The 16534-nt window shown below is 39.8% G+C and overlaps 1 protein-coding gene across 2 annotated transcripts; it reads right to left on the bottom strand.

Annotated features, from left to right (window-relative positions):
* Window positions 1-383: 383 nt before the first annotated feature.
* Window positions 384-15690, bottom strand: snx25 (sorting nexin 25). Of its 2 annotated transcripts, XM_018670218.2 has the most exons (22): window positions 15475-15690; window positions 14504-15227; window positions 13627-13711; window positions 9704-9920; window positions 8870-9042; window positions 7913-8099; window positions 7355-7425; window positions 6982-7172; window positions 6559-6690; window positions 6077-6226; window positions 5700-5825; window positions 5423-5587; window positions 4985-5116; window positions 4395-4535; window positions 3761-3874; window positions 3300-3377; window positions 2534-2617; window positions 2295-2412; window positions 2063-2129; window positions 1657-1838; window positions 1429-1529; window positions 384-1330 (listed from the first exon to the last, which is right to left on the bottom strand). In XM_018670218.2, exons 2-22 carry the CDS (start codon window positions 14852-14854, stop codon window positions 1265-1267), a joined length of 2931 nt encoding a protein of 976 aa, XP_018525734.1. In that variant the 5' UTR covers window positions 14855-15227; window positions 15475-15690; the 3' UTR covers window positions 384-1264. The 2 variants fall into 2 exon arrangements, with proteins under 2 accessions (XP_018525734.1, XP_018525743.1); XM_018670227.2 differs by having other exon boundaries at window positions 14504-15690.
* Window positions 15691-16534: the final 844 nt, after the last annotated feature.

Below are 16534 nucleotides of genomic sequence, written 5' to 3'. Positions count from 1 at the left end.
AAAATGAAGCCCCAACCACCTTCAGATGCAGTGTAAAAACTGGGTCATGGATTAGCCCTTTTAATCCATTTAGTCACCGGCTCTATCAGCATGCAGTTTTTTTTTTTTTTTTTTTTTTTTTAAAGATGTGTGTTCATTTCTTTATCTTGATATCTAAACTCTGATACTGTAATGCAACATTACGAGAATTTGTCTATTTCCAGACATTATGATCAGATTGCAGTCAAATATAATAAATGCATTTTCAATTCAAATCCATCCTGATTTGATCTTAAGCTGTTCAGTGTTGCTGTTTTCTGCTTCAGGAATAATCTGTTTCAATAGTATTATATTTATAATATTTATAGATATTTTAGTCTTTGACCAGAAAAGAAAATGCCACATCAACTTTTTGTTTGCAATTTATTGCTTATATAAACGTTCTCTAAACAATTTTTGGTAAAAATAAAATCTATCAATAATAATCATAAATAAAATCATCACAATGACTTTTACATGACATTATATTGCACAATTATAAGCCTTAACAAGAATCACAAAACACAAGTGTTGTTGCTCAGGTTGTGTGTAGGAGGAATGTTCAGAGGTCCGTGGGCAATGACACACACCGGCTTCCTTCACAGGGCAACAGAAAATCTGAACTTCAACCATCTCAGTTTGCTGCATTTAATCAAGGTCTATAGATTATCAGCTTGAGAAACTGATGACCAAACAATCATCTTGTTTACTTTTATAAATAGTTACTCTGCCTTGTAATTTATAGACCGTCATGATTTACACAGGAACAACATATTTCATTTGTTGTGGTACAGATCTGAGGTTTCAGTGCTACTGAAATAAAAAACAACTGCAGACGTGGGTCACATGATGTCAAAAATACTATTTGTTCTTGTGTGAGTGTGGGATTTCGGGTATGTGATCAGTCTGGTTAGACTAGTGTCTAAACAGGAAGAAGTCAGACTCCATTTGGCTTCTCCCTCTTCAGACAGACAGATTTAGACCTGCACCACAACAAAGTCAAACATCAGCCCCTTTCAGTCTGGTGTCAGCCCAGCTTTTCATCATTTCACAGCGAAAGTTCTACCAACAGAATCAGCATGTGTCTCAGCTCTAAACAGCTGCTCTTCTGTCTGAGGTTTCACCAAAAGGCCATCTCCCTGTCTAGCTTGGCAGTTTGATGATTGGTCAGCTACAGAAAGGCCTAACAGATGAACCAGCAGAGCCTTAGTTTCATCCAAACTGAGTGTGTTAAGTGTGTGTGTGTTCAGATGTTGTCCACTTCTGCGCTGAGTTCAGAACACAGTTCCTTGAGTAACATTTCCATCAGTACCTAACAGAGACAGTAGAGAAAATCATTTTAAATTTTCAGCTGCAGTTACATATTGTGTAATGAATTCTGTGATATCTGTTAATATGTATTGTTCTTACATAGAGGAGATGTTTGTTGGCATTAGCCTCCTGCAGGGCATTGAAGATCTTAATGATTCCATAGCGGGCATTCTGCTGGCCAACTAGATTTGCTAGTGCATCTGATAGAAAAGATCATAGAAATTAAAGAGGTCAGAATACTTAAATTTCATGCTTTGAAGTGTTAAACAACTGTTTGATGTTTATGATCATCATAAAACACAAGCCTGAATTATTACACGTTCATACCTGGGATATTGTCAAGTAGTTTCTGTTGAGCCCTCTCCTTGGTTTCACTGCGTTCGGCGTCAGTTCGGGCCTTGACATGTGGTGCCAACTTCCCGTTGGGCCAGAAGGTATCCCTGAACACACTGATGTAACACACCAACATCTGTTCACAGAAGATCCAGTTTACTGTGTCCCGGATCTGTCTGAAAAAAAGTACAGAAGATGTTAACCTCATAGCTGATCTCAGAGAAAAATGTAGTGAAGTACAAGACCAAAATTAGCTAGCAGAGGCACAGTGAATGACTGCAACATATTTTATGATTACACTATGTAGGCTGCGTTCAAATACATTCAGACAAATGATGTTTAGTTGTGTGTTGTTTTGAAAAAGTGACAGTTAATTAAAGTGTAACCTGTTAGCACTTACTTGTTGATAGTTCGTCCAAATGTCACCTGGACTAGTGCAATTAGAGTCTTCCTCACCCACTTAAACACTGAGCGGACAGACAGATAAATCCAATCCAGTTAGAATTCAGGATAACTGTTAACCAGTTTCTTTATATACTGTAGGGCTCTCTCTTTCATATTATACTTTTTTATTTGTATATTATAAATAAAAATGTATATTGCAGCTGTGATGGGAACAGTGTACAACTCACTTCCTCTGAGTTCAAAGATCTCTCCTATTAGCATGAAGCAGGGTTCAGCCAGTGCGTCTCTCCTCCCATCTCCTTCATCACCATAGTCTGACAAATCACTGTCATCATCAGCCTCCTCCTATGGACAGCAAATACACACAGCACACAAAATCCAAATGAGGACGTGAGACTAGAGTTAGATTAGAGTGTTATGAGTGTCCTTTGTAGTGCTGCTTCAGCAGTTACACATAAGTATGTACCTCAGTATGTGAGAAGAAGTCTCCAGGTAGCCTCTCCAGGAAGGAGGCCAGAGAGAAAGATGATTTCTTCTGGATTGACATCACCTATAAACATTGAACAAGATTATCATCACTATTCTATCATACTATATAAACTGTGCAATCTGAAATACTGTATCACTACTGTAGATCTATAATCATCAATATACCTACACAATAGGACATTATCAATGGATTATATGGTGTGACTTATTACCATTATTTTTATTCACAGCTTCAAAATTTCAAAAATTTTCATGAGTGATGATAAAAACTCCATTCAGAAAGTTGCATCTGTTTGTCTAATACCACAGAATACAGGGGGTAGAGTCTGGTGGGGAACAAATATTCAAATTTTAATGCATCATCATGAGTTTAAAGCAGCTCAACAGAAAATGAATAGATGGATTGTGTCTATATACCACAATTTCCCTTAACTGTTGCTTTAAAGGTATTTTAAACCTTTCAGTCTACTCGAAGGAAAATTTAAAACCTCAACTTCTAAAACTGACCTCAATGAACAAACAAAGCTTATCAATACAGTCTGCACTGTAATAAAGAGGGCAAATCAGGCATAAAAATTCTACATAATTACAACATGATAACAAATTACATCTCTGCTGAGCTCTGAGGAGGAAGGAAGATGATTCTTAAATTTTAGTAATTTATTTAAATTATATATATTTGTATGTCTGACATTATGAGAATAATATATCAGTGGCCCTGTCCAGTATAAGAAACTGGTTACCTTGAGATGCTCTGGGGATGGGCTGAGGAACGCATAGAGAGCCTCTGACTGGCACAATCGCTCATCTGACAGCAGACGCTACAAAGACACACACACAGCTGAAGTCATCATCAGCAATATTTAAACCAGAGGGAGGCAGTATGAGCACAGAGCTGAACACAACACAGTGATGTTCTTCAGTCTTCTACGCTAACAGTGCAGTTACCATGGGTTATGTAGAGAGATTGTGGAATAGTCCAATTAATTAACTAAAATTAACAGAAATTACCATTTGATTCTAAAGAAATCTTACTGAGGCAGCTGTAACACCTTAACATGTTGAAAACTGTGTTGAGAATGCAAGGGTTTACTTGCAACAGTGAAAAGGGGACTTAAATGCACCAAAGTAACCCTCTGTCAGTTTAGTGGTATATGAGTCAAGTGTAACGTAGCTTTGCAGTATGTATGATGTGCTTGTTTACCTGGAGAAAGGCATTGAGCTGAGTTTTGCTCTTGTCTAGGAACTTCTGGTCAATGGATTTGAAGGGAAGTTTACTTAGCGATGGTAACTGGAGTTTCTTCAATGATGGAAAACACTAAGAAAGACAGACAGAGAGTTAAACGTGTCATTTTACAATAATGACAGGCATACCACATTACTGCAAAAATGTTTTTCAACTTTATTATTTTGCATAAAGAAATATGTATACACAATGTACAATACATTTGCAACTCTCCAGATCTCACTGCCATCAGATTTAATGTAAACCAGTTTATGGTGATGCATTGAAATCATTTAATCACAGTGGGGGACTGGAAATGCTTCAAACGGATGCCAATGTCCTCTTTGTATGGTGTGTAATGTGCAGTTAATCCATTATCAAATCAATAGAGACTGTGAGCAGTCTTTCTACTGCAGTGCTGTACAGGGAGTTTCTTCCTCCTTATGCCGCAGTGACACAGTTTGCCCTAATGTGGAGGAGGGTTGAAGCATCATAACAGCAACACAACAGTTAGTTGTTTCTCAACAGCATATGTGTAAGTATGGTGATAACTGATTACTGATGTTTAGAAAGAAAACATGTCCATACATGTGCAGGTCTGGTGTTGTGTTACCTCAGTGAGTTTGCGGTGCAGCATCTGGAATTCAGTGAGTTTCCTCTGAACACTCCAGCGACTGTTGGCCGTCTCCTCTCCAGGCTCCAGGCTAACACACACACTGTAACAGGCTACAGTCTCACCACCTTCCTCTGTAGCCTGCAATACACACCACACCACACACACAGTTAAACACACAGGTGTCTAAGTGTCTAACATAAGGTGGTAGTGAATTTACACTTATCAGCAATCACCAACCAGTCTGCAGCACACTAGTTTATTATCTCATGTGCATGACTCTGTCTGATTTTCCTGTGCATCACAATTTTATCCATATAAAAGAATACATTTTGTTTGTATAGTTGTTCAGTGTGGATGATTTTATGTTAATAAGGTCAACTGCATCACTTTAAACTTCTGCATCTTAAATGTTTTAATGTATCTGTGCTCTGTCTGAAAACAGTCTGATCCCCCTCAAAGATGTTGATCCCAAGTGGAAATGAAGGGTCATCAGAAGACTTCTGTGCTTGTTATGGTCAGCTTTTTTCTATAGAATTAGCATAATGAGCCATCTACTGTTTTTATATGATGAATGAATTTACAGCTACCTCAGCAGTAGTAATAATAGCCTTCCAGTGCCCCAGATTTTCACACCACCAGTCTGTGCGGATGATATGTTGCTGCAGTTCACTGTGCTCTCTCTCCATGGCTCCAATCTCTTCCTTTAGTTTGCTCACAATCTACAAACACACACAGGATACATTATACCCAGCATTCAAGTCATAGTTAAATGAAGATGAATTACAATATAAGGTCGTTTTCAGTCCAAAACATGCTGAGAACTCAAAGTATACAGATGTATAAAAGCAGGTAAACAGGCTGTTAAATCAGTCGTGCTGTAACTGTTTTTGTCACATTTCACTTCAACCACAGAGTCAAAATCAAGTTGAGGCATCATGCTAGTTGAGGGATGTATACATTCACTTATTATGATATTGTGTTTGTGTGTGTTGCTCCCTGCTGTGAACTTTTAGAGGGAATCCTACCTTTTTGTCTGGTTTTGGTGCATTCTGGATAGAGCCCAGGGCCTGTCGCTTGTACTCAAGTTTGTCGTAGAGTTGGCGGAGTTTAGTAGCAGCATAGCTGGCCTGCTCATTGATTCCTTTACTGCCTTCATCACAGACTTCTTCTCCTCCATCCAGACCCTGGCACTACATATAGAGGGATGCAGAAATATTTATCAAGACAAAAAAAGACATGTCATTGTAGACATATACAAAAATCTGAGTATTCAAACAAATGTACAGTCAGTGCATTTCTGACCCCTTCATCCTTTTCCTCTGTGCTACACTGTGATTGGCTGTGCTGTTTGTCTTTTCTGATCAGCCTATCGTAGAGGTCAGAAACCAGGAAGGAAGGGTAGTAACGCTCTCTCATCGTCTCAGCAACCTAGAGAATGTAGGAGAGTGCCAGGGATGCTGTATTAGTATTGTAGAACATCACGACACAATAAACATAAGTATACAGTTGTATACAATTATATAATCCAGCACTGTTAAGATGGAAAGCTCCACATCACTTTTCTGAGTTTAGCATCTGTTTTCCCATGGGTTCTTTTGACATTACTAAGGAAGAAACTTGCTGTCACCCACTATAGGTAGAGATAGTTACAATTAGTTAATAACAAAAACAGCAGTTACCTGTTCTTGTAGTCTAACAAAGACCTGTGTTCCTCTGTTCCCCACCAGACTCTGCTGGATCTCCTTGAGAAGAAACTTTTCCACTGGAATCTCTCTGCTTTCCACAAAGAACTTCTGGTAGATTTCCCCAACAATCTGGGGCACTTCATTCTGTCCAACACACATCAACAAACAATTACCACTCATGTACCTTCTCCCATTGCATTAATGTGCTGTACTACACTGCTAATGTCACAGCACAGAAATATCCACCTAGCATTTTACTGGCAGTATTGCAAGTGGGAATGACATCTGCTGACACAATGTTCAAGGAAAACCAGTACCAATACCTTACACCAACACAGTGTGAAAACAACAGGCTCAGCACAGGTACAGCACACTACCTCTGCAGCAGGTGTCTTATTACTATATTACTTTTACTCTAATGCCATATACTAGTGACAGTGTTGGACTAAACCCTCCAGAATGTGTGTACAGGTCACCTTGTTGGCAGTTTTCAGCATTTCCACCAGCTCCCAGAAGCTAATTAGAGCTCTTTTATCAACTCTCTCCATGTAAACTCTGAAATGCTCCCTGTAACCTGGATTACACAAGATGTCATCAAACTGGAGAATCTGAATGTAGGGAGAGAGAGAAAAAGACAAAAAATAAACTACATGGCACATGCTTTTATCCAAGCCATCAAATTTAAATTACCAATGGTCATTCATTATAAAGAAGGCATCAGAAAAATGGTACATGGTTAACATGAAGTGTACATCAGTTCCTCAAAACTTTCAATGCTGGAAAGAATATTCTAAAAAAATGAATTTTCAATCATTTGGCATCTTGACACAACTCTTTTCCAATATTTTCCAACCAGAGACCACACACATATATCACATTCTACATTATAAGAGCCTTACCTTCTGACTTTGAGGCTCATCGCTATCATCAGCCCCTCCTTCCTCACTGTTTTCATAGTTTGGTCCACCGAGTAAACGGATCCGTTTCTCACATTGTTTCTTGGCAACTGTCAGCTGATTGATATATCGCTTCATATCTCTGGCCCTCAGCAGGTCAGCCTTCATGGCTGCTGACTCTTTACCTTTTCGCTCTGTGAAAGAGGGAAGTGGTGGTCAAAAGTTTGAGGTGTGGAGCCACTGAACCACCAAGATAAAGTTGCAAGATATTGCTAACCTTGTGTCAGACATATGTACTTTTAGCCAGGTACACTGGCCAGTGAAAGCCAGTTTCACTATATTTTTAATCATAAAGTGCAAGGTAGTGTTTCTGTACCTTTCTGCTTCTTGAGCTGAGGCAGGCTGCTGATGGTGGTGGCATGAATAATCTCCACCACTATCTGATACCTACAACACAGAGACAGAAAAAAAATACATCAGCTATTGTGATCAGTTGATGAAAATGAAATGAAAGTGTGCTGTCTTGGATTAATAAACAGAATACTACTGAAGTAAACAAAATATAAATACTGTGAAACCCAACTCAGTGGTAATGTATCATACACACAGTAAAAAAAATGAGTCTATGTTTTCAGAATTGATAGAATGTGTCAGTAACTGAGTCAATATTTCTCAAACTTACAAGACAATATAGCTGTATCATGTCTACTCCACATTTAGATCTAGGATTTTGCTGCAGAGACACTGTCTGTTCCCATGGTAACCCCACAGCAGCAAATAGACTACCGGTTATCGCTGTCTGGTTAACATATTGGTCTATATATACACAGTATAGTTCATCTGAAGAAGTGTATATATGTACAGGCCAATCTCAGTTTAATAGGGCAGCACAGGTGTGTACAGTATGTGGGTGTGTGTGCTGTCAGAGTCATGCCTGAGTTGTTTGAGGAAATTGACATCAGTAGAAGTTGATATCAGTTTGATGAAGTCTTCATAGGAGGCAGCGTAGGTGTAGGCTTTCTTCTGCTGCTCAGCCTGCTGCTCCCTCTGCTCCAGTTGAGACAACAACATCCTGTTTATGGAGTCTGGATCGCTGAGGACTTCTACCAAAGGCTTCAACACTGGAGCACACAGACATAAAGATTAAAGAGGTACTGTGTTTACAGATGTACTGTAAAAAATGTATTCTTATCTAGAAACAGAGGTTTATTTTGTTGTAATGACAACATTGGTCATGGCCTTGGTTGTTACAAAAGACATATATGTTTATCACAAATACCTGGAGAGCATTATGATGATGTCAACTTTGACATCCACCACTCTCAGCAATTAAAGAGTGACGACAGCCCTCACAAGCTACACTAACCCAACTAACCACAAAAGTACACACAACATGAGGATTCTATAACTAGAAAACCTAAATTGAATACAACCATTATTATTGTGATGAATTACACCTGTGCTTTTCCTGCTGTCAAAGCAAAATGTCGATTTGCAACAGCCTCTGTCCGTTTCTTTATCTTCCCACTTACAGCAGTGGTAAAAGGTCTGTGTGGTATAAAGCAGTTACTTACAGCAGTAAAGGCCAGGGAGAGAGGCAAGTAAATCACATTATCATGTCTGCACTGTGTAAGTGTTTTAAATACTTAACATTAAATGACTTGAAGCAGAGATACAGCTGACACTCTGTGACAACAATACTTGTAGTGCCAATAATCCCTAAGACAGAACACCACTGGCTAGTAGCTGGTGCCATGAAAGCAAAGTACTGCGGTATTGTATCTCCTTATGTTCTAATGACTTTAATGATGGAAAAAAACAATGTCTGACCCAAATACAGGCACAACCCAGTGTCATATATAGTTCTGATGTGCACACACAGTCAAAATACCTTTAGTAGTGATGACTTCTGTGAGGCAGCAGCGTAGTGTATGTGACTTGGCATCCTTTTGTGGCAGCAGACATAGCAGCAGGATTCTGGCTACACAGCGGAGGAAGGCCAGCTCTGAGTCTGGACTCACCAAACAGGGATGGAGAGGAAACGGCCGAGCACACTCCTCTGGTCTGAACACAAACACACAAAAGAAGGAGACAGCGATTTTGAAATATCATTCTGGCAGAGCTAGATGTGAGATAACATTATAATTTGCAACTTCATTCACATAAATAACACAGCTATTGTTATTCATAGTTCAACTATAGTGTCACATCTCAGTCTTTGATTCTAAAACCTAACGGAACAAGATATACTGCTGCTACATTGTTCCTAAACTATTGAAAAGGGGGGAGGCCAGACATCTCTGTAGTGTGATCAAATCATAAGTCTTGCCTGACTTGCCAAGATAATGAAACCAGATGATGTGTGAATCATCACTTTGTCTGTCTGCTTTTACAATATTTGTGTCTTGTGTGTGTATGTGTACCTGGCAGATGCTGCCTAGAGGCGAAGGAAGTGAGTGTGGAGGATTCTAATGTTATTTACGCTGTGCTGGACTGCTATAATTTCGCCCCATTTAAAAATTAAAAATACAGAGCTGGCTATGGACACTCATCTTCCTCTAGGAAAGGAAGCTGTATCCAAAAGTAATAGTCAAACCTTATGTGCACCAACATTGTAAGACTAAGAACACATTATTTTACTGGTTTTCTTTTTATGATTTCTGGGCAATGAATACGTACCTGCAGATTTAACTAATTACAAATATGCGTGAGTGTGTTTGTATACCTTGCAGATGCAGTCTTGAGGTCAGTGAAGTGTGTGTGCAGGATTCGGATGCTGTCGTAACACACCACATTGACAAGGTCTATATCAGCAAGCCTTGATCTCAACTGTCCAATCATCTGCCACCAGTCCTCTGACAGCATGGCGTACAACTGGCCCTCATCACGACTCAAAGGAATGTACCAGGACAGGATGTAGTCTCTGTAGGCATAGTCAAACACTGGGGGGAGACACGGAGAGAAAGAGATCAAAAAGTGCATACTAATGGCATGTCTAAACAGCATTTCAGCCCTGGTTTTCAGTTATGTATCTCTCTGAGCGTGGGTGAACTTCAACTCAATACTGTGCCTGAACGCCTCCTATGTAGATAGAAACAGAGCACCAAAGTAACTGCAGCTGCTGTACTAAAATGCTGCTCACATTATGCCTCCTGTGTAGACAGTGTAAAGAGACAGACAGCTGCAGCAGAGAAAGAAACAATTAGATTTTATAAAGCTGAACAGTTCTTTATATTATATTTTGAAGACAGAGAAAGTACACTTTTAACATGTTTAAAGATACAATCAGTGTAATTTTACTGTCTCTTTGCAAAAAAAGACCATCCATAATTTTCTGCATCTATATGGGTTGCTGGTCAAAGGCAATCCTCTTTTACCAAATGCATTTGGAAATTTCAAGCTCTCTAAACAAGAGGAGCTGTCCCAACTCTGTTTTATTGTGGATGCTTCAATCTCCCAGGCCCCCTGAACTACCCACCCCAATTTCAATTCCCCAAAACCCTGGTGAACACTGCTGCAACATTTCAAAAGTGGAGGAAACTTCATCCATCCAAATATTTTCTATTTCCACTTCATTTCCATCCATTTCCCGTGGCTGTCTCCCACCCTGAGGGGCTGGAGTTCAACCCAGCATTCATTGGGTGAGAGGCAAAGTATACCTGGATGGGTTGTAAACACATCACAGGGCTGACAGATACAGACACTCAAACAGATAGACAGACAAACAACCACTCTCACACTAAGACCTACAGGCAATGTTGAGTCACCAACTGACCTGACCAGAATTTCATCAGACTGTGGGAGGAAATGAGAGCACCTGCACAAAACCCACAGGAATACATACACAACTCATGCAGAACACGTGCAAACTCAGCTGAATTGTTATCAAAGGCTCTCTTGCTGTAAGGCAACGCTGCTAGGTTTCTGTTTACACAGAATTGAATACATACTGTAGGTTAGTGGTTTCCAACCTGAGGGCTGGGATCCTTTCACAAGATTACCAGTGTGAGAAAATTATCCTACGTGAAAGTGTTTATTTCAGTTTTCAAAATTCAGCTTTATCTCTTTAAGTATTTGAATGAACTGCTCATAACTCACAGACATGCAATGTGTGATAAGTGGACATTGGTATGCCACTTCATGTTAAAAGGGGCAACATTGCTGGTTAGATGTTACTGTAAAACTACTACTACTAGTGCTACTAGAAAATCATAAGCAAGTATTCTAAATAGCACTGGGAATTCACACTAACACTATAATAACTGCATACCGATGTTACTAATTCTACTGATGTTACTAATTCAGATTTGCTTTGAAGGAGAAAATTCAGTACTTTCCCTCTTTGAATCTTGACTAGAGTGAAATGCCACAAAAGATGTGAATCTAATCAATCTTGTCTGATCTGTTAACTAAAGGAAAGGTTTTTCAGCCTTCCAATTGTATGCAGTTCAAGGGATCTTAAGAAATACAGAGAGATAGCCAGGGAGTGGACAGCAAGTCTACGGAGTTGTAATGATCTGATCTGATAAATCTGATCTGGTTTCTTTCAAATCTGACTGTCATCTGTTTACTGTGATTACTGTATGTACATTGTCATTCTGTATGTTGCAAGAACACCATGTGGCAGATGTACCTTCTTTCCTCACATACAATTTAAACAACAGTCAGCACTAGCAGGAATATCTGCACCCTTTTTCTGTTTACCATAGGATATTATTCTGCACATTCTATATTTGCCTGCTTGGGTTTTATCCCTCCTCCCACAGTCCAAAAACATGCAGGCTAGGTGAAAGGGTTACTCTATCACCTGTAGGTATCAATGTGTTTATCTGTCTGTATGAGTTAGTCCTGTGATAAACTGCCAATCTATCTAGTGTGTAGCTTCCAGCTACTGTGACTCTGAAAAGGATCAGTGGTGATGAAGTATCATAGATAGGTGAGAGGATAGTTGGAAAGCCAAGTGCTCTGATAGTAGATTATGTGCAAATTTTACACTAGAAGATCACTATCCATATAATTTTCAGTAAGTCAGTCCAAATAATTTAAAATATTACAAAAAACAACAAAAATTAAATTAGAGTCATTTTCTTTTACTTTGTAAACCAACTGTAAGAATCTTATTTTGCAAGTCATTGGTACAGCAGGAAAAGGGTGTAATAACAATACTTTTTAACAAGTGCTAGTCTTAACAACAGTAAAGATAAGCTGAACAATGATAGGGCCCATGGGAATCTAATGCAATGAACGTGCTTGAGTGCTTGATCTTAAATCCACAAAGCTGATACAGAAACACTAATCATCAAAATAATTGGCACAGCAGGGCTTGGCTGTGAACCTAATAATGTCATCATAAACTCATATCACACTACAACCAAAGGACCCTCTCAAAACACACACGGGAGCATGTGCAACTACACACCCTCTGCGTAAATCCTGGAGCCATCTGTTAGTTGGCAGCCGCACACACTGTTCTACTGACTGCACGCGTGTGTGTGGGTGTGTGTGTGTGCATGTCTGTGTATGTCTATGTTTGTGTCTACGTGCAATTTATGACCAGGGCATACGACTGCTGTAATCCACTATGAGTGGGAGGGATCAGTGACGGGTCACGGTGACTGACGGAGACAGAGCTCCATCAGTCAGCAGTTTTCTCAAAAACAGAAGTAGAACATTTTTCCAATAGCCTCAGAGACATTTCAGACTCGAGTTTGAAATTGAAGGATGTTATATTGATACAAACCAAACATCTTAAGCACTCACTGACAGTGAAATTGATACAGACTTGTAAGGAATATGAAATAAACATGGTCCTCTTGCTCCACTTGAGTAAACTGAGATTTTGGACACCTAACTGTCATCACTTTTGCATCACAACTGTCAAATATGGTGTTGCATAACTGTAATTTACACATTTATTACCATGGCAAAGGCAAGCATTGCATTGTGGGATTTTAGGAAAAAGAAGTGGGGGTGTGCCATATCGTAATGTCCATAATTAGAATTAGAATAGAAGAATTTTTAAAGTGCTATAGACTGAACTTTACATGATGTTTTCGATATTGTAACTTGTTGACCAATGTCATGACTGCATGCAAATGCAACAAGGATAGCTGAGAGCAAAAGTCTGTATGCTACCAGCAGCATATTTGGTTTTGCAGTCCATCAACACTTTGTAATATTATAATTATTATTTCAGGACAAAATACATTAAGCAGTTTTTAAGGGCATTAAATATTATACAATTTTTCTATTCATACTTCAGAGACACATATTAAATGGCAAAAAGGATTGTGTGCTAGATAGCAGAAAAGAAGCAAGCTCAGACAAATCTTAAGTGATTTTGTCATATAGATTTGAAAATGTCCTTGGATGAAAGTGTGAACAGTAAATGTAAAGCTTTAAAAAAATGTCACATTTGAAACTCAGCTGATCTGTGTCTGACTGTCATGTGATCCAATTTAGGAATCTTGAAGAATCCTCAGTGAAGAATGGATGTTCTTCTACTGTTTTGATGTTTCAATGTTTGCTTCAATGTACACAGCAGACATTTATACAATGACTTAAATGTCTGACACATACAGAGTTCCCACATGTCTTTGGATTAACGTGGACATAAGGTGGTCATAAAACACTAAGGTGATCCATTACCTTCCTTAAGAGCTTTGTCCACATTGTGTGACACTACCACCCTCCTGCTCTGGCTTGATTCCTGAGCTGGCACCAAAAAACGAGCCTGAAAAACAACAAGAGCATCAGATCACTTCTCCTGAACTTTAATCACAAATGGGGAGGGCAGCATGAAATCAGGACATACTGTGCAACAAAAGGAAGTGAAGGAAGAGAAGGATGAAAGCTGTGTGTCTAATGAGCCTAAAATCCTGACAAACAAGGCAGCCCAAATTTGTCATAGTTCATACAACATGTCGACCAGACGAATGCCCGTGACAATATTCCTCCGCTGTCAACATCAATAAGTCATCAGTGCAGCAGCCTCTGAAAGGCAACTGCAAACCACCAGCCAGTTTCAAAGGCACAGTCACTTTTCTTGAAGAATAAATGACCATAAATGTGTGTGTGTGTGTGTATACATGTTTGTGCATGTGTATTAAAGTGTGTCTAAATCCAGCAGTATGAGTCTGTCTCATCTATTATAGAACAACACAGCGAGGATCCGGGGGCAGGGAGAGAAGATGAAATAGGGGAGAAAGATGGGGAGGGGGATGGAAATAATTGAAGGTGAAAGGGATGAAGTAGCTGAAAGGAGCAAAGGAGGACATTTAGGGATTCAAAAAAACAAAAGATATTCAACTTGAATGTGTATGTTCAATACTGTTTGTAATTTGGATCTTCTAATGTTTGACAATTTTTCTGCCTATCAGCGAATATCTGTAGTACTGGAGAATGCTTCCTGATGACATGATTAGTAATGTAACAGTGATGTGATATCATGCAGAGCTGGTAGACACTGTAAGTGATGTGCTGTCTGTGAGTAATGTGTTTGAACTAAGAAATACCAGTATCTTACCATAAGCTTGTTGAAGAACTTCAGTTGTGCAGCTGACTGCCTTGTGTGTCTGTCAAAGCAGCTGACTTTGAGAGGACTCTTCCTGACTAGAAGAACAAAGCTACCAGCCAGGAAACACAGCAGGGCGAATGACACATAGATGAACAGCTTCAAGAAGAAAGAGGTGAGGGTCAGGCCTCCCCAGGCCAGCTGAAACACTACTGCCGCCACCACGCCCAGGCAGAAAGCCGGGACGAACCGGAAAGAGGAGCCGACAGAGGAGGTGGAGGTGGCAGACATGGGCCCCTCTTCTCCCTCGGTGCTGCTACTCCCTCTAGCCTGTGGTGTAGTGGTAGTTGAGGGGGTGGGCATGCTGCGACCCCACCATCTATATATGTGTCACTGTTAGTTAGGCTGAAAAGTTGCCCCGCTGGTCTATATGCCAAGTCGCAGCGGCAAGTATACTGTGTACACTCGTGTATACCCTCGACTACAACACTGTCTCCAAGAAGAGGCATCCCCGCTTTGACATCTCCTCACCGACCCACACCGCTATGTTTTCCACGCTCTTAGCATCGGCCCACCCGGCGGCCACAGGCACGGAGCCCCGTCAGCTTAGTCATCCACAACACGGTACTCCAGACAACACAACAGGGCACCGGGTTTGCCTTGGAATGGGCGACAGGAGCTGACAGTCGCCCAGGAAGCAGGCAGATGGTATGGATGGAGCAACAACCACCGTCACCTTGGAGACAAAGGGTAGCTTAGTAACTGTTGCTAACCAACTGGACTAGCAGGAGGCTAACTAGGGAGCCAAGTTACTGTTAAACTATCTGCTTTAAAGTGTGAAGGAAGCAAGACAAAAAGTAAGAGCCAGTAAATACTGTCGAAGTGCAGTATGCGTTGGCTAAGTGTTAAGCTAACTGCAATTAGACAGCTAGCAAACTAGCTTGTTTGCTAAGTAACCAATTCAACAGCTAACGTTAGCTTACCAATCGTTAAAAAAGCTGTACAGTGACAACACTACATTGTCGCTTTCCCTCTATGTCAAAGAACGCATCGGAGGCTTTGCAATGGCGATTTAAAAAGTGTTAGAGACACAACGGCAAAAATATGTCCGGTCCGAAATCCCCGACAGATAAAAACAAGCAGTTATTTTCCTCGAGCTCCAGCTGACTGCCAATCTCTCTGAACGTGTAAGAGTGTCAGCCAATCAACGCCGGTGTTAACCACAGAGGGTGCGCCTGTTTTATTAATTGAGACAGTCCGAGTGGACGGAGGTTGATGTTTGGACGTAGCTGTGTATGTACTGGGAAAAACACCGCACAACAGGACAGCTACGGATTGTAATCAAACATATAAGCAGATAAAGGATCATAACCTTATTTCTCTGACGATTGATTTTTCTTTCAGACAGTGGCTTCAATTACTGTCAGACATTATAAGTAAATACGCTTTCAGTTTTGAGAGTCATCCCTAACTCACCATGAATTGTAAACACAAAATTGCGTTTTTACAGTAATTACAAATCATCTCCATTTCAAGTAAAAAAAAACTCCTGCAGCCTATTTTGTCATAGATAGATTATTAAGTTAGATTTGGACTAATCCCTAAAGTCCTGATATTTTGAACATGAAACTCCTAGTAAATAATAAACCAGTTTAAATCTGTGGATTCATAATCAAACAAATTAATGTCAGCAGACTGCTTTTCAACTGTGAACACAGCAATTAAACAGATAAATTATAGATTTTTGTCGTTTTAGACAACTGACATGCATGTATTTGCCGCAACACCATTCAAATATTTGCTTTCTACACAACAACTGGGAGATATCAAAGTCCAAAAAAATCCCTATATCCCTCTTTGTGACTTTAACTAAGAGGCTTACCTAGGTATTGCCACTTGGCAAATTGTGTTTATGCTAAATTCAGTCTGACCTGTAATAAACTTGATTATCAACAAGTTTGTAAGTAACATGATTATCAATTCAAAATATGTACAAAATTAGACTCTTATCTCACTGTATCATCGACACAATTGGTCAACAAT

The sequence above is a fragment of the Lates calcarifer genome, linkage group LG8 (genome assembly GCF_001640805.2).
Source record: "Lates calcarifer isolate ASB-BC8 linkage group LG8, TLL_Latcal_v3, whole genome shotgun sequence".
Taxonomy (NCBI): Eukaryota; Metazoa; Chordata; class Actinopteri; family Centropomidae; genus Lates; species Lates calcarifer.
Note: the sequence above shows the minus strand (reverse complement) of the source record. Positions and strands in the feature narration are given on the sequence as shown.